The 23,153-nt window shown below is 47.1% G+C and overlaps 1 protein-coding gene across 3 annotated transcripts in view; it reads left to right on the top strand.

Moving 5' to 3' along the window:
* TFE3 (transcription factor binding to IGHM enhancer 3) overlaps positions 1-23,153 on the top strand; it is a 101,876-nt gene that overhangs the window by 63,513 nt on the left and 15,210 nt on the right. For all 3 annotated transcript variants that reach the window (XM_033923001.1, XM_033923004.1, XM_033923002.1), the window contains exons 3-6: positions 7,814-8,063; positions 8,368-8,601; positions 8,780-8,878; positions 19,704-19,821. In XM_033923001.1, coding sequence (XP_033778892.1) covers positions 7,814-8,063; positions 8,368-8,601; positions 8,780-8,878; positions 19,704-19,821 — 701 coding nt within the window. The remainder of the gene's footprint in view (positions 1-7,813; positions 8,064-8,367; positions 8,602-8,779; positions 8,879-19,703; positions 19,822-23,153) is intronic.

Here is a 23,153-nt window from a genome sequence, read left to right as displayed (position 1 = left end):
CCTCTTGCCCCAAACAACCGCGGCACCCCCGACACGATCGGGGCAAGAGGGAGCTCAAGCCCTCTTGCCCCCCCGACTCCCCGACACGATTGGGGCAAAAGGGAGCCCAAGCCCTCTTGCCCCGCCGACTCCCCAACTCCCCGACAATATCGGGCCAGGAGGGAGCCCAAGTCCTCCTAGCCCTGGCGACCCCCCCCCCCCGCTAGTTGTTAAGGCCAGGAAGGAGCCCAAATCCTCCTGGCCACGGCGACCCCCTACCCCCACCCCGCACTACATTACGGGCAGGAGGGATCCCAGGCCCTCCTGCTCTCGACGCAAACACCCATCCCTCCCATCCCCCCAACGACCGCCCCCCCAGCCGTCCTGCGACCCCCCTGGCTGACCCCCACGACACCCCCATCCCCCTTCCCCGTACCTTTGTGTAGTTGGCCGGACAGATGGGAGCCAAACCCGCCTGTCCGGCAGGCAGCCAACGACGGAATGAGGCCGGATTGGCCCATCCGTCCCAAAGCTCCGCCTACTGGTGGGGCCTAAGGTGCCTGGGCCAATCAGAATAGGCCCGGGAGCCTTAGGTCCCTCCTGGGGGCGGGGCCTGAGGCACATGGGCCCAACCCGACCATGTGTCCAAGGCCCCGCCCCCAGAAGGGACCTAAGGCTCCCGGGCCTATTCTGATTGGCCCAGTTGCCTTAGGCCCCACCAGTAGGCGGAGCTTTGGGACGGATGGGCCAATCCGGCCTCATTCCGTCGTTGGCTGCCTGCCGGACAGGCGGGTTTGGCTCCCGTCTGTCCGGCCAACTACACAAAGGTACGGGAAAGGGGGGTGGGGGTGTCGTGGGGGTCGGCCAGGGGGGTCGTGGGGGTCGGCTGGGGGGGGCGGTCGGAGGTTCTTGGGGGGGGGCGGTCGTTGGGGGGAGGGGGGTTTGCATCGAGGGCAGGAGGGCCTGGGATCCCTCCTGCCCGTAATGTAGTGCGGGGTGGGGGGTAGGGGGTCGCCGTAGCCAGGAGGGTTTGGGCTTCCTCCTGGCCCGAACAACTAGCGGGGAGGGGGTCGCCAGGGCCAGGAGGACTTGGGCTCCCTCCTGGCCCGAACAACTAGCGGGGGGGGGGCTTGCCAGAGCCAGATGGGCTTGGGCTCCCTCCTGGCCCGATATTGTCAGGGAGTTGGGGAGTCGGTGGGGCAAGAGGGCTTGGGCTCCCTTTTGCCCAGATCATGTTGGGGAGTCGGGGGGGGGGGGCAAGAAGGCTTGAGCTCCCTCTTGCCCCGATCATGTCGGGGGTGCCGCGGTTGGCTGGGGCAAGAGGGCTTGAGCTCCCTCTTGCCCCGATCGTGTCGGGGAGTCGGGGAGTCGGTGGGGCAAGAGGGCTTGATGTCAGAGAAAGGGCGAGACCGCCAAGAGGGTGCGAGCGGTCCTTCAGGGTGAGGGTGCGGGTGCGTGCGAGCGGTCCTTCGGGGTGGGGGTGCGAGCGGTCCTGCGGGGGGGGGGGGTGAATCGGACGTCGGGGGGGGGCATCAGGCTTTCAGGGTGGAGACAGGACTTCAAGGGGGAGAGGAGAGTCGGGGCGGGTGAAAGGAAAGTCGGGCGGCGACGGGAGAGTCGGGCAGCATGCGCGGTATACAAAATTTTTTTAACATATATTTCGGTTTCCCCCGCGCTATACCCGTGTGCACGTTTTACACGGGTGCGCGTTATCTACGTGAAAATACGGTACTTCCCAAATTGTACAAAATGTTATTTAGAGCATAATATGAGCAGGCTAATAGGCCGATACCTTTGGGGAGTTCAGCATTTAATGCCACTCCTTAGTTTGTTTGCCATGGACAGAAAGAATGGGTTCCACATTTATAATTAACGCTTTTATTGGAGAAAAAAAAAAGCATAAACAGAAGAAAATTTAAAACCAGAAATACAGAAAACAGTGCAAAATATCATAAGATCGAAACTTACTACATCAAGTGGATCGATTTTTCACTCCGTCAGAAATTACAAAGACTAGGGGATACTCAATGAAGTTACAGGGAAATATTTTTAAAACCAATAGGAGCAAATATTTTTTCACTCGGAGAATAGTTAAGCTCGGGAACGTGTTGCCGGCAGTGGCGTACCTAGGGTATGTGGCACCCGGGGCCCATCATTTTTTGACACCCCCCCCTATGTAAAAAAATATTTTTTGTAATGACCATGAAACAGAATAAATGGTCAGAATAGAAACAGGCAGTGAAAATTTTCTTATATTCCAAACATAACATAACATAACATAAATTATGTCTGAATTGTCATGACATCAGAAGTACATATGGAGTAGTTGCAGGTGATGCTTGGGACAGTTCTGATTGTGTTAGTTCGGTTTTATGTGTTTTTTGAATAGAAGGGTTTTTATTTCTTTTTGAAGGTTTTGCAGTCTGTGGTCGATGTCAATTGGTTGTAGAGTTGGGGGTCGAGTGTTGCAGCTCGAATGGCTAAGAGGTTGTCGAACAGTTTTTTCTTTTGACGTTTTTGGTTGGAGGGTGTGTGAATGGTGCGTGAGTTCTCCTATGTCTGTTTGAAGTGGATTGAATTATTTAGCTGAAGAAATTAGTTACCCCCTCATCCCACACACATTAATTCTCTTCCATTTTTGTTCCCATTATAAAAAACACTGATAAGTTCCCAGAAAAAAAATACATTAAAATAAGAAGTGAAAACAAAGGCCCCTACAGATGAGAACATAACATAAGAATAGCCTAACTGGGTCAGACCAATGGTCCATCATGCCCAGTAGCCCATTCTCATGGTAGCCAATCCAGGACACTAATACCTGGTCAAAACCCAAAGAGTAGCAACATTCCATACTACCGATCCAGGGCAAGCAGACACTTCCCCCATGTCTTAATAACAGATTATGGACTTTTCCTCCAGGAATTTGTCCAAATCTTTCTTAAAACCAGCTACACTATCTGCTTTTACCATAACTTCTGGCCACTTCATTTTTAAGTTTAGATCTTTCCTTTCAAACAGAGACCTTGCTAGATGTCAAATACAGCACAAGGTAACTTCACATTGACTTAGCTGTGCAGGAAATGTGAATCTCCTCATACACCCACCATATAGTGCAAAAATGTGCAAAGGTCTGTTTTTTTCTTTCGATCACTACATAGCCTAATGCCACACAAGCAGTGCTGTTACAAACATATTCTGTAGGTCAATGCTAAGGATAACAAAGTTTCCTTCCTTGGACCAGAAGGAGATAAACCACTGGAAGAGATCCCAAAACAACACCCAAAGACCCACTCAGTGTGTGAACCAGTTGAGTGGAGTGGACAAACTGGGGGGTGGAAATGGGCCCGGAGTTTGCTCAGCAGAATTTTCCAGACCACCTCTTCCTCTCAACACATTGACACGCTGCCACCATCACCACTAGGAACACCTCACTGGGTAGGCCAGCTATGCTATAAACTTTATAAAACACATTATTATATTTTCTTATAAAGCACATATTTTAACTGAACTCTCTGACATCCTCAGCCTTTCCATTCACAAAAATAGAAGGAAGAAAAGTTCCCATTTCCTGCTGTCTCATGTCCCCGGCCTATACAATATTTTTTTTCTGCAGACCCTTCAAAAGTCTGACCAAATCCTCATTTCACTTGCATTATAAAGTACTGAGGATGCCATCTCTCCCCAATCCCAGATCCTAAAGTCTAAGACAGTAGCGCAAACTAATGCTGCCAGATACAGGAAAAAAATTTTTGATTCGATTCAGCCCTATTGAATTGGTTTTTCAATTCGATTTTCCTGCCCAGTTGGGTGATTTTTTTCAAAACTCCTGATGGGTTTTATAGCTTTTTCACCCCCTTTGGCTTCTCCTAACCACACTGGCGCTGTGGTGTAAATAAAATAAAGAAACAAAAAGGACTTTTCCTCTCTGTTAAATCCTAGCTCACGTTTGCAGTCCAACACCAGCTCTGGCAGGATACACATTTCAAATCTGACATATTATAATCACAAAACAGAAAATAAAATTAATTTTTCTACCTTTTGTTGTCTGGTTATATTTAAAATCTTGTTGGTCCAAGGCTCTGGTTTTCTTCTGATAACTTGCTTGCCAGGGTCTCCTTCTTTCTGCATGCTAACCATCCATCTGCCAACTCTGTCCTCCCTTTCCATTTCCCTTCCCTTCCCAGGAAGTCTGGTATCTTTCCTTTTTTTCATCTCCCTCCACAGATCCACCTTTTCTTAAATACCCTTTCATCCGGCATCTCTCCCTCCTTCCCCACCATCCCAGAGTCCACCATCTCTCCCTTTCTTTTCCTAATTACCCTCCTATCCAGTATCTCTATCCCTCCTCCACACCATCCCTTGTGTCCAATTTCTCTTCCTTTCTGTTCCTTCCCTCCCTAAATCCCATGGTCCATCATCTCTCTCCCTCTCCTCTATTTTCAGACCCATTATTTCTTCCCCCCCCCCAAAGTTTGGCATATGCACGTCTCTTTGAACACCCCCTTCCCTCCGTGTACTTCTAAATCATGGTCCCCCCCAAAGGCCTGTCCCCCCTTAAAGGTCTGCCTGTCCCCCCTTGAAGGCCTGCACCCCCCTTGGAGGCCTGTCCCATCCCCTTCTAGATCTGTCCCCCCCTTGAAGGCCTGCCTGCCTGTCCCCCCCCTTGAAGGTCTGCACCCCCCGAAGGCCTGCACCCCCCCGAAGGCCTGTCCCCCACTTGAAGGCCTGTCCCAGCCCCTTGTAGCTTCTCCCCCCCCTTGTAGGCCTGTCCCCCCTTGAAGGCCTGCCTGCCTGCCTTTCCCCCCCTTGAAGGCCTGCACCCCCCCCCGAAGGCCTGCACTCCCTTGAAGGTCTGCACCCCCCCGAAGGCCTGTCCCCCCCTTGAAGGCCTGTCCCACCCCCTTGTAGGCCTGTCCCCCCCTGTAGGCCTGTCCCCCCCTTGAAGGCCTGCCTGCCTGCCTTTCCCCCCCTTGAAGGCCTGTCTCCCTCTTGAAGGCCTGCACTCCCTTGAAGGTCTGCACCCCCCCGAAGGCCTGTCCCCCCCTTGAAGGCCTGTCCCCCCCTTGTAGGCCTGTCCCCCCCCCTTGAAGGCCTGCACCCCCTTGAAGGTCTGCACTCCCCCAAAGGCCTACACCCCCCCCGAAGGCCTGCACCCCCCCTGAAGGCCTGCCTGACCCCCCTTGAAGGCCTGCACCCCTTGAAGGTCTGCACCCCCCCCCCGAAGGCCTGTCCCCCCCTTGAAGGCCTGCCTGCCTGCCTGTCACCCCCTCCCCCCTTGAAAGCCTGCCTGCCTGCCCGCCCGCCCCACCCTGAAGGCCTGATGCCCCGACCCACCCCGAAGGACCGCTCGCCCCCCTGGCCTCCCCGTACCACCTATGAAGCAGCCGCAGCAGGATCGCGAAGTCAACGTCAGCGATCCCTGCGCTGCTTCCTGCGCCACGGTCCCGCCCCTCCTCTGACGTCAGAGGAGGGGCTGGATCGCAGCGCAGGAAGCAGCGCCTAAGCAGCGCAGGGATCGCTGACGCTGACTTCGCGATCCTGCTGCGGGCTGCTTCACAGGTGGTGCAGGAAGGTCAGTGGGGCGAGCGGTCCTTTGGGGGTGGTGGGGGGGACTGAACGGCAAGGCCGGGAGCACCCCCTTAGGGCTGGCACCCGGTGCGCACCGCCCCCCCCGCCCCCCCCCCCTTGGTACGCCATTGGTTGCCGGAGGTTGTGGTAAGAACAGATAGAGTAGCTGGTTTTAAGAAAAGTTTGAACAGTTTCCTAGAGGAAAAGTCCATAGTATGTTATTGAGAAAGACATGGGGGAAGCCACTGGGTTTTGGCCAGGTACTAGTGACCTGGATTGGCCACCGTGAGAACGGGCTTCTGGGCTTGATGGTGCTATTCTTATGTTTTTATAACATACCCCCCCCACACCACACAAGCAATACAGCAAATCCTACAGGAAACCTGTGAACCTTACACTCATGTGTGTAAGTTATTCTGTAGTTAGAATGCATATGGCATTTACATTTAGGCACTGAGGTGTTAGAATGGGGTGTGTGTGGAGGATGGCCATACAAAAGTTGGCTCAGGGCGCCACAATCCCTTGATCCAGCCAATGATGTTGAGTCAGTTTGCTACTTTGGCCCAGTTCTGGGAAAAGGTAGAGTGGATGGAGAAGATGCTGAATTGAGAGGTAAGGAGGAGGTTAGGAAAGGAAGGGGAGACGCTAGTCTGGGGAGATACAGCCTGGAGCCCTTTCTCAGAAGAGGAGGGGGACATGGCTGAAGTTTCAGGCAGTGTTCAAGGCCCAGTTAAAAGCCCACCTCTTTGAGAATGCTTTCAACTCATAACTCCTCTCACCTTGGGTTCTGCATCCCCAACCCTATATGTCCTGTCTGTCTGTCCAAGTTAGATTGTAAGCTCTTCTGAGCAGGGACCGTCTATTAAATGTCAAAATGTACAGCGCTGCTTACGCCTTTCAGCGTCATATAAGTGATAAATAGTAGTAGTAGTGGGGGGGGGGAAGTTGAAGATTACGTTTCTTACTATATCCAGAAGGCATTTCTCTTCACATTTTCACTCTCCCTTCCTCAGGAGGGAGTGAGGAGTGAAGACACCATTCTAAAAAGCTGCACTTTTGTTGGTTATATAGTAGGTTACTATTAGGGGCTCATTTTCAAAGCACTTAGACTTACAAAGTTTCATAGTGCTTTGAAAATATGCCCTTAGTTTTGGAAAAGTTTAATAAAATTGTTTTTTAAAATTAATAATAATAAACTGAACTTTTTGGGAAAATCCATACATAGTGAAGAAATGAAGCTTCTTCACTCATTATATTTCACACAGGAATTATATTCAGCCATCTTGTGTCCTCCACACCCATTCTGGGTATATATACATCTGCTATAAGAATCTGATGTGGCCCTCCCTTCAAAGAGCACCCTTTACCATAAAGAAATTGGAAAAGCCCTGTTTTATAATTAAACAGTAAAATAGCAGGGCTAGCTTTAGAGCAGATCACCATCCGAGCCCCATGCCCACATTGCACTGATGCACATAAAGATAGGGCCAAATGGGACCCTAGGAGATCATCTAGAATTCTAGAGAGTTAGGGCTGGAAGGGTGTGCTGAGGTGGGAGAAGAAATGTTAATAGTGAGGTCCTGGACCCTGAAGGCCCTATAGATTACTATTATTACTACTGCTACTAATTATTTCTATAATGCTACCAGATGTACATAGCACTGTACAGAGGCACAAAGAAGACAGTCAGTGCTCGAAAGAGCTTACAATCTAAAAAGACAAGACAGACAAACAGGATGTCATGGATACAGTTAAGGGGAACGGTTAATCAGAGGGCTGGGTTGGAGGGCAGAGGAGTAGGGTTAAGGATTGAAAGCTATATCAAAAAGGTGGGTTTTCAGTCTGCTTTTAAACAAGGGAAGGGGCTTGGCAGACAAACTCAGTTACAGGACAATCAAGCCATTGTGACATCACTGATGAGGTTGTCTTTTATTGGTGGAAGGAGGCATTATAACATCATAATCTCAGCTCTGCTTCCCAAAGATAAACAAGATGTCATGGATACAGTTAAAGGGGAACGGTTAATCAGCTGGCTGCGTTGGAGGGCAGAGGAGTAGGGTTAAGGATTGAAAGCTATATCAAAAAGGTGGGTTTTCAGTCTGCTTTTAAACAAGGGAAAGAGCTTGGCGGACAAACTCGGGTAATTTATTCCAGGCATAGGAGGCAGCTAGATGAAAGGAATGAAGTCTGGAATTATGAACACGGTGGCCTTAAAGGGACAGCTATGTGTCTTAATGTCTTGTCTTGTCCTGTGCTTGTTCCACAGCCTGCCCACAGAGAAGGTAGCTCCAGCGCACCCCACAGTGCAGGTGCCTCACTCCGCCATGTCTTCTCGGGTGTTGCTGCGCCAGCAGCTGATGCGCGCCCAGGCCCAGGAACAGGAGCGAAGGGAGCAGCAGCAAGCCGCCCAGTTTCTGGCCGAGAAGGCTGCGGCTGCAGGCCCTGCCACAGCAGCCATTAGCGTGACTCCCGGTGTTCGTCCGGCTGCTGCACAAGTGCCTGTGGAAGTTCTGAAGGTGAGGAGGGGGTGTAGCAAATCCTGTCCCTTTTTAAGGGAAGTGGGTGTTAAGAAGCATTGATTGCACAAGAGCAATATCACAAAGGATTGTGCTACGCCTTTACAATCCTGATTGCATCACCCCTTCTGAAAAGGTGTTCCATCTTCTGGAAAGGGTTAAAAGAACATCTCTTACCTGCAAGAAACCATTCTACACTTATACTAAGGAGGAATGTAGTGGGATAATAATAGTGTTATTGAACTATGTAGACAGTGCCAGGAGTGGCTCTTTCATTCCTGGGCTTGCTTATCCTTTCTTGCAGGTCCAGACGCACCTGGAAAATCCAACTAAGTATCACATCCAGCAGGCCCAGAGGCAGCAGGTGAAAGAGTACCTATCTACCACCATGGGTAACAAACGAGCCACCCAGGCCCTCGCTGGGGTCCACTCTCCACAGGCAGCCTCTGCTCCCAAGCCTGCTGTACCCCAAGGATCTGGCAGTGGCCTCAACAGCCCTATGGCCATGCTGAATATTGGCTCCAGCTCAGAGAAGGAGGTAAGGCCTATAAGTGTGTGTGGAGGATTTTTTTGTACTCTAGACAACTTTTAAGAGAGCAGCCTCTTTGTTTTTGGTGTCTTTGGAGTACTGATATGTATCTCCTGTAGGGGATGAGACTGATTTGTAGCTACTTCATGCTCTGACTTTCTTTCTCCTTTGCTCTTTGCTGGCACAGATTGATGATGTAATTGATGAGATCATTAGCCTGGAGTCGAGCATCAACGATGATATGCTGGGCTTCATGGATGCTGGAGGGCTGCAGCTTCCTAGCACGGTAAGAGGAAGCAGAAAGCACTGGGGGGATCTGCTGCTGCAGGTAGTGAAAACTGCAGGGCCAAAATCATATTCAGAGGGAATGGGAGTGTCCCAGGTGATAACATAAACAGACAACAAAAAGACAGAGTCTTGCCTTAGTATAATAGAAGAAACAAAAGGAAGGCAAGAGAGATGGCTTTAAAACCAGTGTATCAATTTTAGTTTTGGCATGAAAAGGTGCCTTCATTAGGAGACAATGAATATGCTGAAATCCAAACACAAGCTAGTTTGCTTGGTGTAGCGTGACTAGAACCGTTCAGTTAAAGGTCATGGCTGCACTATCAATAAAAATTATTTTTTTTTAAAAAAAGGAAAACTCAGTTGAAAATAAATGTGGGCACTCTGTCATCTGTGAGCATTAATAACATAAACAGAACCAGAGTTGAGGCTCAGTAAGGTAAAGTGAAATTCTCAAGAGACCAGGCGATTGAGTTCCTTGTCCGTGTATGCTGATGTCAAGGAGAAGGAAAGGCTACCTGAGTTAAACTTGACACCAAAAGTATGATATGTAAGATCAGCCAAGTCCTAACAGAAATCACTACAGGCAATTTCTTTTCACCAAGGTCACTAGGCCCACATGAAAAGAAGGAACGTATTCCCCATAGGGGGAAAATGTATAGAATTAAATTAGCAAGCAAAGAGAATAGAGTAGCTATGGAGCAAATACAGCAGGAAATATAAAGTTAGATTGGCAATCGATCAAAATTTGGCATGGAAATAGTCTGAGAAAGGTGAACTTGCCCATAAAGATAGCAAATTGCAGCACAAGATAATGTGCTACAGAGAGAATGGTGGACTGCCTGCAAAGAAAAAAAATGGTAAAACAGACAGTTGCAGGTTGTGTAGCACAGAGTGGGAATTGGTTACACCTCTCACTTTCGATGTCTGAAGGCCTGGTGTTTAGAGTTTCATCTGCTGGAAACTCTCTTTTGTATCAGAGTAACACTCGGGACAGGGGCTGATTCTATAAACAGTGCCTATCCTCTAGGCGCCGCTTGGCATGGTTGTCAGTCAGCTGCTTGGCGCTGTTTACAGAATGGTGTCCTCAACTTAGGTAGTCATCGTAACGTTGGGCGCTGGTATTTTAAGCCAGAATTTTCCTGGCCTAATCTACCAGCGCCTGCGTCATACCATGCCTATTCTCGGCTCCCCGACCATGCCCACTCTTCAGGTAGGTGTCATTAGAGGGCAAATTCTATAAGAAGCGCCCAAAAGTTAGGCACCTAATTAGGCACTGTTCAGCGCGATTCAAGTAAAATTGAGTGCTGTTTAATGAATCACGAAATAGGCCAGCTCTAGGCACAACTAAAAGTTAGGCACCTAGCTGAGTAAATAAATCACACTGGATTTGGATACTGCGATTATATCAAATATTATAATGAAACTTGCTTAAGAGCAGTGATTCTGCAACAAAGCGCCTAACATGTAGCCACGCCCATGCCTAACATGCATAGCGCCTTTTTGTTTGAAGGCCGCCTAAATTTTTAGAGGCGCCTTTTTACAGAATCACGTGTTCTTGAGAGGTGCTTATGTTTCAATCTGTTCTGATTAAAAAGCTTAATTGAGCTTGTTATTCAATTTAGATGGGTGCCTCTGAAATAGGTGCCTAACTTTAGGCGCTGGTTACAGAATTTGGGCCTAGGTGCCAGTAGGTGCATCTCAGAGTTCTGTACGGAATTCTTAATTATTATTATTTTTTAATGGCGTGGTTAATTACCAAACTAACTCTATTACCATGTCAATTAACCTAATTAATTTTGAGTTCCGCTTGGAACTTGGCTAGGCATCCTCAGTCCAGGTACCACTTGGAATCAGGCCCACAATGTTTTAATTCTTTACAGTGCCATCATCCAGGGACATTCCCATTCCTGCTAATAAAAAGCTTGATGCAAGAAAACAGGACATTATGGTAAAGAAGTAAAGCATAAACCCTGCATTGCTAATGATTATTGACCCCAAGTAATGAATGGAAAGGGAAAGCCCTCAAGTTCCAAGAAGTGCAGTTGGGGATGGAAAAAAAATGTGGTTTAGTGGAATACTGTATATTGGGTGCCACTGGCTTGATTTAAGAGTCTCCAGTGCTTGGGGAGGAAGTGGCATTGCTGATGTGGTAGGACGCGAAGGAGTGAAGCTCCACTGGGGCCATGGTGAATTCATCAAAAGCACCCTTAATAGTGCAGCATTCCCTTTAATTTGGGGGTCTCCTTAACTCTGAAGAGAGAATGACCACACAACAGAACTTGGAGGCATACTGGCTAGCTAGCGGCAGAACTGGAGCGAATACAGAGAAACACAGTCCCCCGAGTATATCAAAGATGGCGGCGGCCACAGAACTGGGGAACTGTGTGGAGCTGATAAATGATGGAGACGGTGAGAAAGACAGTGAGCAGCGATTGGAGGTCATACAGGGCTTTGTGGAAATGATGGCTGAATTTAGAATGTCTTCTGTATCTATTAAGTCGGATATAAAACAGGAATTGCAGGAACTAGGTTGCTGCCAGAATGAACTGGAGGCCTGAGTGGATGAGGTGGCAGAAGACTTGGTGGACATGCGAACAGCTGTCCAGACTAATGATACAGAGATCTGGGAAAAGCTGGAGGACTTAGAAAATAGAACTCGGTGCTGTAATTTGTGCCTGAAAGGCATCCCTGAGGAATATCAAGATGTGCAGCAGGTGGCTATAGTAATGTGAGGATTGGCACATGGAGATAACTGGCACAATGGCGGTAGGCATAGAACGTACGCATAGAACACTGGGATGACCAGCATGACCAGGGACATAGTAATATGTCTGACTTCATATACAGTACACCCCCACAAATTCACGGTTTGCGAATTGCGGACTCAGTCTTTCGCGGTATTTTCTGACCGCCTCTTCCAGGAACTAAAGTCAGCCTACACCAATCAGGAGTTGCTTTGACACGCCAGATAGCATGTTAAAGCAGCTCCTTATTGGTGTAGCCAGACTAGTTCCCGGAAGAGGCGGTCGGAAAATACCGTGAAAGATCGTGTACCCGATTTTCCTCACCTGCCACCACCCCAGCTGCCCTCTCCTGCCTCCAATCCGCTCCAAAACCGCATTTGGAACAGAAACCCCACAAATTTTGGGGGAGAACTGTAGTGTGAAGGAAGAGATTCTGCAAGTGACATAGAAGCAAGGTACTTATAAATGAAAGTGTGGCCTATTGCGGTGTACCAAGGTTTGGCAGCATTACCTTAAGCAGTGTTCTCCCTAGCGCCTTTTACCCGGGCTCTGCCTGGCTAATTTAGGTGAGTGCCCAGCTGTCATCTGTCGTGAATCCTGCTGCCGCTGCTGCTCAACATTTAAAAAACCCTCTCACCGGCTTGGAGATTCCCCGAGCTGACTTGGCACAGCCTGAAGAGCCGGCGAAAGTTCAGTGTTTGACTCCCGCCAGACTTTTTTTTTTTAAATGGCAGCAAGCAACTTGAACCCGTGCTCTGGGGCCCTAACCGTACCACTGTGTATTCCGGCTTCCCTTCTCTTCCCTCCAAAACCGGAAGTTACGTCCTGAGGTGGGCAGTAGGGAAGAGAAGGGAAGCTGGCATGGACAGTGGTACCATTAGAGCCCCAGAGCATGTGGGAGATAGGTCAGTGACGGAGGGAAGCTTACAACTTGCTGCTCTTGCTTGTTTCGGGCCTTTCTAGCTGCCGGGTCCTGCCTATTTTCTGTTTCCATGAAAACAGGACCCGGCAACGAGGAAGGCCTGAAGCAAGCAAGAGCAGCAAGTTGTAAGCTTCCCTCCGTCGCTGACCTGTCTGTAGCGAATCTGCCTACGTGTGTGTGAGGGGGGGATGGGAAGAGAAATGCTACTGATGCACCCAGTTGAGGGGGAAAGGGAAGGAGGGAGAAGGAAGACCAGGGAAGGGAGAGGAGAGAGATTCCAAGATCATGGGAGGGAGAGAAAGGAAAGGAGTTACCAGACCATGGAGGGGGAAAGAGAGATGTCAGGGCATATGGGGGGGAAGAGACAGATGCCAGACAAGATGAAAGGAAGGAAGGAGGGAGAGAAAGGAAGGAGAAGAGATGCCAGATAATGGAGGGGGAGATGGAAGAGCATGAGGGAGGGAAGGGAAACTAAGGAGACATAAAATGCCAGGCCAGAGGGAAAGGAAGGAGAGGAGGTGCCATAGAAAGGAGGGAGAGGGAAAGATAGGAGAGAGATGCCAGGGCATGGGGGGAGGGAAGGAAAGGTGAAGAGAGAGATGCCAGAGCATAGGGGAGGGGGTGGAGACAAAAAAAATATGGAGAGGGGGGTGAAGCTGAAATGAATCATGTACAAAGGAGAGAAAGAGCTCAGGATATACAGTTTATTGAAGGTACATAGAAAAAGGGAAGATGCCATATGGAAAAGAGAGAGAGAGAGGGCGGACACTGGATGGAAAGGACAGAGAGGGTGGACAGTGGATGCAAGGGGCAGAGAGAGGGTGGAAGGGGTAGTAGAAAGAGAGAGAGAGATTGCTGAGGCTGGGTGGAAGGGGCAAAGAGAGAGGACAGATGTATGGAAGGGAGAGAGGACAAACGCTGAATAGAAAGAAGAGAGCGAAGAGAAGATGATTTAAAGCAGAAAGAACAAAAGGTAAAAAAAAAAAAATTTTGTTGTTGCTTTACGTAGAATCAGTTAGTATTGTAACTGTGTTGATTTTCTTCAAGACGGTACAGTATACTGTTGTTATTGTATCCTGTCCTGACCTGAGGAAAGGGGTTTAGTCAAAAAAAAATTGCCCAAATTTACATCTATTTCTTTATATTTTGCGCAGTATTAGGGGACATGTGTCACTGTTTCTGTGGTGTTGCATTGTATGCAGAGTCTGGTTTCTTAGCGGTTCAGTTTAACTTTTATCTACATATTTGAATTTTTAGTTTGTGATTATTCCATATTGGGCGAGGGTGTATCTGTATTCTGTGTGTATGAAAAGGACATGGTTTTCTGTTAGCATCAACTGTACAGGATCAATTGACTGTGCAGGATCTGGCTTGTTTTGTTTTACAATGTGTGTGTTGGTGTTCTAGTGCTCACTGCAGTGTTTAAGATGCTGTCTTTTCCTAGGTGCACCCTTGTTGTGTGACTCATGGATTATTACTAAAAATAAAGGGGGTTGTTAAAAAATGATCCGCACTGGCTGTCATATATACTAGGTACGCCACTGGATTTAATGACCCTATTCTAACTTTACTGTTGATGTAAGTGGTGTTGTCCCCCCCCCCCCTCGAATAAAGAATTAAATTAAAGTTGTATTAACATCAAGCAGCTTTCAAATGACATTATAAGCAAATAAAAATAAAATATTTTTAATACATTGCTAATTATTACCTGCATCTTTACCTAAACTGTTTTGCCCTAGCTCTCACTTTGATCTTTATCTGCTACTTTTTTATTTTGCTGTAGTGCAATCACACAGGTCTCCTTCAAGGCTCAGTAACATCTCTCCATAAATTATGTGGAAGAAGTCTGGAAGTTGGCATTGCATCTATTTCATATCCTCAGTGAGACCTCAGGAAGGAACCTAGTGATCAAAACATTATTAGAGGTGCTGTAGAGCTGTGACTTGTATGACTGGATGAGCTATATTTATCTTTTTTTAGTTGTTTAAATTCATGCAGAAATAAATGGCTAGATTGAACTTAATGACTTCATTAACGCATTTCCCTTTTCTACACCTCTATACCATTTTTAAGACGGCAAATATCTAATTATTCACTTCTAGAATTGGATACTTCTTAAATTTAGTAAAAATATTCTGGCACAAGTGTCAAACCTTAAAAAAGGAAGTCATATTGAGCATTGGAAAATAATTAACTAATAAAAATAGTACACATTTAATTTTCCCCACCACCAAATTTCCCCGTCCCGCCCCACCTGGCTACTTTTTCATGCCACCTGGCTGGAAAAAATTTCTGGGGAGAACACTGACCTTAAGGAAGAGGAAAGAGCTACAAGGGGTTACTGAGACAAGAAAGAAATAAATATCACTGGCAATACCCCTTTGTATTAGAGATCTCAAGAATCTGACGAATCAACTGCACAAAATCAATAGAGTGTCTATGTAGTCCCAGGTCGGCACTCCAGCAATCTTGCAGTGCCTCCTGTGTATCTCCAAAAAAGAAAAGCTGCTGAAGATCTCAATGCAGCCAAGATATTGTGAAGCCACTACAAAAGCCTGAATTCACCCTTCCATAGGAAAACGGACCAACGGCTCGCAACGTCCAAAAAGGCAACACAATAGCACTTCTGTCTATATGCAAAAAAAAGTCTCCTACAGTCAGATTACATTGTTCTTGCAGATATAGAAATTTTAAAGGAAAATGGAGATTATGCAGGATTGAGGATAAATCGGCGGCACTTCCCTCTTCGGATGAGCTGTAGGTGAAATGGGGGCAGGGATTACTACTATTATTTGTAGAGCACTACCAGATGTACACAGCACTGTACAGAGTCACAAGGGAGACAATCTAAATGATCAACACAGGCAAACAGGATGCCAAGTAGGGATTATAGTTAGAGGAGATGGTTAAACTGTTGGCTACGGTAGTGAGCAGAGGGGAGTAGGGTTATGAGTTGAAAGCTGTCTCAAAAAAGTGGGATTTCAGTCTACTTTTGAACAAGGGAAGGGGTCTGGTTTCTCTTAAGTTGGGCAGAGGGATCCTTTAAATACTTGGGGGTACAGCTTACTATGCAGGTGCCGTCACTATACCAATTTAATGTGCTACGAATGATGCAGGAGAGCAGGTAGTTGTTGGAGAGCTGGAAAGCTATTCCTCTTTTGCTGTTGGGGAGGGTAAATCTAATATGGAGGATGATTTTGCCAAAATGGCTATTTATTTCAAACTATACCCATTAGATTACTTATGAAAAGTATATGTAAATTGAATAGATTGCACATTTTTGTTGGGCACAGAGAAACCCCAAAATACAATTTATTTATATGGTGGGACGCTGGAATCAAGAGGAATTGGAGATACCACACATACAGTATTATAATTACACATGTTAACTCTGGCCCGTTGGTGATTGCATCTTAAAGACACAAAAATATATGCCAGTTATGATATCCCTAAACATTTATATTCTTTCATGCATGTGAAGTGAGCACAGCTACCAGAGAGATTTAAAGATAGCATATTATTGTGCTCTTTGTAGGGGGTGTGGAGATTAGTGCTGCCCAATTCAGGAAAAAAAATTTTGAGTTCGATTCAGCCTATTGTATCAATTTTTCGATACAATTTTCCTGCCAAATTGGGCGGTTTTTTCCCCAAAATTGGGTGGGTTTATTTTATAGCCTTGTCACCACTTTTATAGCCTCTTCACCCCCTTTGCCCTCTCCTACCCACACTGGCACTGTGGTGTAAACAAAATAAACAAGCAAAAAAGATTTTCCTCTCTTTGTTAAATCCTAGCTCACGTTCGCGGTCTAACACCAGCTCTGGCAGGATAAACATTTCAAATCTGATACATTATAATCACAAAACATAAAATAAAATTATTTTTTCTACCTTTTGCTGTATGGTCATTATTCAAATCATGTTGGTCCCAGGCTCTGGTTGTCTTCTGATAACTCGCTTGCCAGGGTCTCCTTCTTTCTTCTTTCTCCGTGTTAACCATCCATCTTCCATCTCTGTCCTTCCCTTCCGTTTCCCTTCTCTCCCCTGGAGGTCTGGCATCTTTCCTTTTTTTCATCTCCATTCCCACAGCTGCAGCGATGGACCCCACCATTCCCAGATACACCATCTCTCCTTTTCTCAACTACCCTTTCATCCAGCATCTCTCCCTCCTTCCCCACTACCCCAGGGTCCACCAGGTCTCCCTTTCTCTTTCCAACTACCCTCCTATCCAGTATCTCTATTCCCCCTCTACACCATCCTTTGTGTCCAACTTTTCTTCCTTTCTGTTCTTTCCCTCCCTAAATCCCATTGTCCACCATCTCTCTCCCTCTCCTCTGTTTTAGACCCATTATTTCTTCCCCCCCCCAGTCCGGCATGTGCACGTCTCTTTGAACTAGAGAATGACACGGTGACAAAATTCATCACCGTTCCCGTCCCGGCGGATAACCATCTTCATGTCATTCTTTAAGGAGAGAGGGAAGAATCAAAGTAAAATTGGGCACAACCACTGACCCGCAAGCTTTGCTTTGAAGAATGCTGGTGTAGAAGGACCGAGGTTGAAATAGACACTAGAAAATGACATGGGATTATTTCTTGCGGTTATCCGCGGGGACGGGAACGGTGATGAATTTTGTCACCGTGTCATTCTCTACTTTGAACTCCCCTTCCCTCCCTCCCTCCGTGTACTTCTACACCAGGCCCCCCCCCCTTTGAAGGTCTGAACCCCTCTTTGAAGGCCTGCACCCCTCTAAAGCCTGCATGTTCCCCCTGGCTTCCCACTTTTCCATTTACCTAATTCCAGCAGTGGAGCAGCCTGCAGAGAGGATTGCCAGTGCTAGCAATTCTTGCAGGCTGCCATCGGCCTCCGGAGCTGTCTTCCCTCTGCTGCGGTCCTGCTCCTCCTCTGATGTCAGAAGCAGGATCGCAGCAGAGGAAACAACAGCTCTGGAGGCTGATGGTAGCCTACAAGAATCGCTAGCACTGGTAATCCTCTCTGCAGGCTGCTTCGCTGCTGAAATTAGGTAAATGGAAGAGCGGAAGGCCGGGGGGGGGGGGGAAAGCCATACAACGCAGCATTTCCCGATTGGCCCTCCCTCCTTGCCCTCAAAAGCACAGCAAGAGGCAGCGCTGACGCTCCTGCTTTAGGGGGATGGGGGGAGAGTCAGTCACTGAATCGGGAGGCCAATTTTTATATTTTTTAATCGATTTGCCCAAAGTGAATCGGTGAATCGATTCGAATAAGAAATCGGGCAGCACTAGTGGAGATGGTTAGTTAAGATCTTGGGAGGAGATCTGGGTGTGACAGATTCCATTGAGGGGTCACATATTATTTATGCAGGGGAGTAAGAATGTAGCATTTGTAAACTGGGTAAAAGAAGGGATATGGAGATTGGAACAAGTGATGAAGGATGATGGGGCTTTGAAAGACTATGAAGATATACAAAGATGGGTGCGGTTCAGATGGGGGAACCGATATGTGTACTATCAGCTGAAACACGGCTGGGCCACATTAGATCAGCATATGGGAGTGAAGAGGATGTCTCAGTCTCAAATACATACAAAGCAATTGCCTGGACCTTGCCAAGAAAAGAGTTGGGACAATATAGCAGGGGATGGGAAAAAGATTTAAATATGTCATTTGGAGCATGGGATATGAAAGTGAATGCTAACAGAATTCCAGCTTTGACACATAGTGCTCAATTACAAGAATGTTACTAAATACTGTAAGTCTATGTATCAGGCGTACTTTACACAGAAACAATTGGAACTGTGGGGTATATAAAATGCATTATATATTAAATGTGAGCAGGCAGAAGGAACATTGGAACATATGTTTTGGTTATGTAGTAAAATACAAATTTACTGATGGTTGTCTGTCAGGATGTTTGTTGGGGGTTTTTTTTCCACCAAGGGCTTTTTCTCTATAGAAAATATGATTTATATAGTGTTCTCTCTAGAATGTTTTGCCAACCATGGCTGAAGGAGTGACTAGGTCGGAGAAGGGGAGTACTGCACAAGAAAAGGGGATGGAAATTGATTTATTGCCTTTCTGTGGTACAGTCAAATTGGTTTACATTTTTAAAAAAAATATTTATTTATGCACTCTCAAAATAAATCCACTTGTTACAGAAAACAGAGTATATGGAAAATATGACTATCATTAAATAACTAAGGAATCAAATCAGAAGGAAACTAAAGTAGATAATCATAGAAATCTAAGTATTATAATTATTCATATCTTTAAACTCTTAAAACGTCCTCAACACCTTGGAAAAAAAAGCAATAAAGAAAAAGACAAGGAGATCTTATATTTCTAGGCATTAATATATAATGAAATGGCTTAACGTATTAATACACAACCAGTATTTTTCCTTTTAGGCTGCCCTACTGCATTTTCTTAGTGTACAGAAAACTACGAAGGTACTCAGGAGCAAAAAAAAAAAAAAAAATCATATTTGGTCCTAGTGTATCTGATTAAACATTTACAGGGATAATTAAGCACAAATGTAGCTCCCAGACTTTTTACTTCTTCCCTCATGGCTAAAAATAGCTTCCTACGATCTTGAGTAGTTTTTGTCACGTCAGGGAAGATCCAAATTTTCTGACCCAAAAACAAAGTCAGATTTCTGGAAAAAAATTCTTAATGCAGCATTAAGGTCTTGTTTGAATACTAGGGATATAATCATAGTACCACAATATTCAATTTCTTCTTGATAATTTTCCAAAATATCAGTTAAATTGTTAAAATCCATAGGTTGTGATCTTTCAACCTAATTCTCTCTGGTTTACATATTTGAGATACTTATTTTGTGCCCGGGGCTGGGGCAATGAAGGGTTAAGTATCTTGCCCAGAGTCACAGGGAGCTGCAGTGGGAATCAAATCTGGTTTCCCTGGTTCTCAGTGCACTGCACTAACCGTTGGGCTACTCCTCCACTCTAGCTGGCTTTCAGTAAAATCAGCCAGCGATTGTTATTTGTTCTTCACTGTAGTTTGTCATTTTTTTTGAAAGTAGGCCATATGGCAGCATTACACTGATGGTGAGAGAGCAGGGGATTATAGCAAAGGCAAGCAGAGAGAATGTGATAAAACCAAGGTCACAGAGTCTTTGGGGAGAGAGCTGAGAGCATAACTGACCATAGTCTCTGTCTCTCTTCCTTAGTTACCGGTCTCTGGGAACATTCTGGACATCTACAGCACCCAGGGTGTGAGCACACCAGCCATCACCGTCAGCAGCTCCTGCCCGGCCGAGCTGCCCAAGATCAAGAAAGAGTACTCAGGTATGAGTGGGCAGCAGGGACAACAGGTGGGGGAGGGAAGATCTTGACAGTAACTTTCCATCCATGGGGGGGGGGGAATGGGGCTCTGTTTACAAGATCCCTTTTCTGAGATCATGAGGAGATGGTTTTCCTTTATTAAGAACTTGCCAATTAACAGCAAATATTTGTAGGAAGAAAAGGACAAATGATAAATACATAAGAATTGCCATACTGGGACAGACCGAAGGTCCATCAAGCCCGGTATCCTGTTTCCAACAGAGGCCAACCCAGGTCCTAGGTACCTAGCTAGATCTCAAGTAGTAAAACAGATTTTATGCTTCTTATCCTAGAAATAAGCAGTGGATTTTCCCAAGCCATCTCAATAATGGCATATTGACTTCCCTTTTAGGAAATTATCCAAACCTTTTTTTAAACCCCGCTAAGCTAACTGATTTCACCACATTCTCTGGCAACAAATTCCAGAGTTTAATTATATGTTATATGAAGAAATATTTTCTCTTGTTTGTTTTAAATCTACTACTTAGTAGCTTCATCACATACTCCCTAGTCTTAGTATTTTTGGAAAGAGTGAACAAGCGATTCACATCCACCCTTTCTACTTCACTCAGTATTTTATAGACCTCTATCATATCACCCCTGAGCTGTCTCTTTTCCAAGCTGAAGAGTACTAGCCGCTTTAGCCTTTCCTCATAGGGAAGTCATCCCATACTGTTTATAATTTTTGCCGCCCTTCTCTGTACCTTTTCTAATTCCGCTATATCTTTTTTGAGATATGGTGACCAGAACGGCACACAATATTCGAGATGCAGTTGTACCATAGAGCAATACAAGGGCATTATAACATTTTCATCTTTGTTTTCCATTCCTTTCCTGATAATTCCTAACATTCTAGTTGCTTTCTTAACCTCTGCCGCACATTGAGCAGCTACCACTTTGAATATCTGGGTATTAATAATAATAATAGCTTTATTTTTATCTCATCATACCTTTTCAGTTCAAAACGGCATACAGTATTGCAGGAAACAAAGTGATTACAAGGTACAGGTTAGATCAGGAGTGGGCAGCTCCGGTCCTCGAGGGCCGGAATCCAGTCAGATTTTCAGGATTTCCCCAATGAATATGCATGAGATCTGTGTGCATGCACTGCTTCCAGTGCGCATTCATTGGGGAAATCCTGAAAACCCAACTGGATTCCGGCCCTCAAGGACCGGAGCTGCCCACCCCTGAGTTAGATGGCTGCTGACAGTTACTAGAGTGCAGATGCGAATTGAGGATAGTAGCCAGATAGCTACCCAGTTAACTTAAGACGGCCCTTTTTTTTTGGTCTTAAATTACATGGATATCGCCCTGCTCCATCTCCACACTGCCCAGATAGCGCTGAGGTGGTCTCTAGATTTTCAGTAGCATGATCCGGGCAAGTGCCACTGAAAATACAGATTAGGCCGGGGTAGTGTGTAGGAGTTGTGCTTGTTGCGGGGTGTATGCTTGTGCCCGGGGGGGTTGGGGGGGGGGAGGCTATAGTTAGGTATAGAGACTGGGTTGGTATGGTCTTTATGGTGGAGCAATGGGTTCAGTGTAAGGAGGGAATGTTTCTACTGTGTTCCTCTATTGGTGCTGGAGGATGGGATATTATAGTTTGTTTTGGAATGTGGGGGGGGGACGGGGACGATTTTGCTGTCCAGTGTGCTTAATTTTGCTTTGCAATTGTATGTATTTGGGGTTCTGGGGATTATCCCAGGACAAGCAGGCAGCATATTCTTAACGTATGGGTGACGTCACCGACGGAGCCCCGGTACGGACCTTTTTAACTAGAAAGTTCTAGTTGGCCGCACCGCGCATGCGCGAGTGCCTTCCCGCCCGACGGAGGAGTGCGTGGTCTCCAGTTTCTTCGTTTCCGCGGAGCGAAGAAGACGCATGTGGTATTCAACGGCTGTTGAACACTCCTTTTTTGCCTTCCCGCTCGCGTTATTTTGATTTTTTCTGCTTTTTTCCTTCGGGTTTTTCCTTTCTGTCTAATTTACAAAAAAAAAAAAAAAAACAACTTTATTTTTTCCTTTATTTTTCAACAGGCCCCAGCGGGGCCTGTTGCCATCATACAAGCCTCCGGCTTTGATTTCGCTGAGGCCGTATTCCCCTTCATGCCCCCTCAGCCGGGTTTTAAGAAGTGCCAGCGGTGTGCACGCCCGATTTCCCTTTCGGACCCACACAACTGGTGCCTACAGTGCTTGGGTCCGGAACATCGGGCTGACACCTGCACCCGCTGCGCGACTCTTCAAAAACGCACACTTAAAAATAGACAAATTCAGCAGAATCTCCTCTTCGGCACCGGTTCTGCTATGGATCCGACCCCGACGTCGACGGCACCGCCGAAATCGGCACCGTCAACATCGACACCACCTGATCCTTCTGCGGGGTCGCTGGCGCCAGGTAAGCCAGCTAAGAAGCCTTCCACTTCCCTTGAGCGCCCTCCAGCCACGGCGGTGACACCGGTCCTTCCGACGTCCCGCAAGTCCCGTAAGCGCTCCGCTCCGATAACGGTGAGTGCCTCTTCATCGGCCTCCTCATCACCGGAGCGTAGAGCGGCACCTATGGTACCGAAGAAAAGTAAAACGGTACCGGTGCCCCCATTGGAGGACCGTATCTCGGCCATCCTCCAATCTAAATTACAGGAGCAACTCGAGCACCAGCTTCAGGAACTGCTCCCAACCCTGCTGGCACCGCTCCTTCCGGTACCGGTCCGGCCCGAGCCTCGCACCACTACGCCAGTGGCCACCCCCTCGGTACCGATGAATACTTCGATGCCGGTCTTATCGGCACAGCCTACATTACAGACCTGCACGGCGGAGGACCCATCCCGAACCCAAGATCGACATCGATCGTCTCGGGACCGGGATCGACACCACTCCTCCCGGGACAGAGATCGGCACCGGTCTTCATCCCCCGGCACCGTATCCATGAGATCTGGCAAGTCCCTTTCTAAAACCCGCCATGCTGAGCCGGCCATCAGGGACCCTGACTTATGGGAGCAATCCCCCCTCGGTACCGAGGAGGATGCCTCTTCCACTGATGAGGAACCCTCCATGGCTGAATCCACCTCCAAGCCCGAGCAGTCCTCATTTACAAAATTCCTTCGGGAGATGTCTGGGGCTCTTTCCATCCCACTCGAGTCCGACTCCAAGAAGTCCCAGGCCTTTTTAGAAGCCTTGGACTTCGACCAACCCCCCAAGGAATTTCTCAAACTCCCCGTCCATGATATTCTGCGGGAGACGTTTTATAAAAACTTGGAGAACCCCCTTACTGTTCCAGGTGCCCCTAAGAAACTGGACAGTTTA

This window comes from Geotrypetes seraphini, chromosome 1, assembly GCF_902459505.1.
Source record: "Geotrypetes seraphini chromosome 1, aGeoSer1.1, whole genome shotgun sequence".
NCBI classification, from domain to species: Eukaryota; Metazoa; Chordata; class Amphibia; order Gymnophiona; family Dermophiidae; genus Geotrypetes; species Geotrypetes seraphini.
Note: the sequence above shows the minus strand (reverse complement) of the source record. Positions and strands in the feature narration are given on the sequence as shown.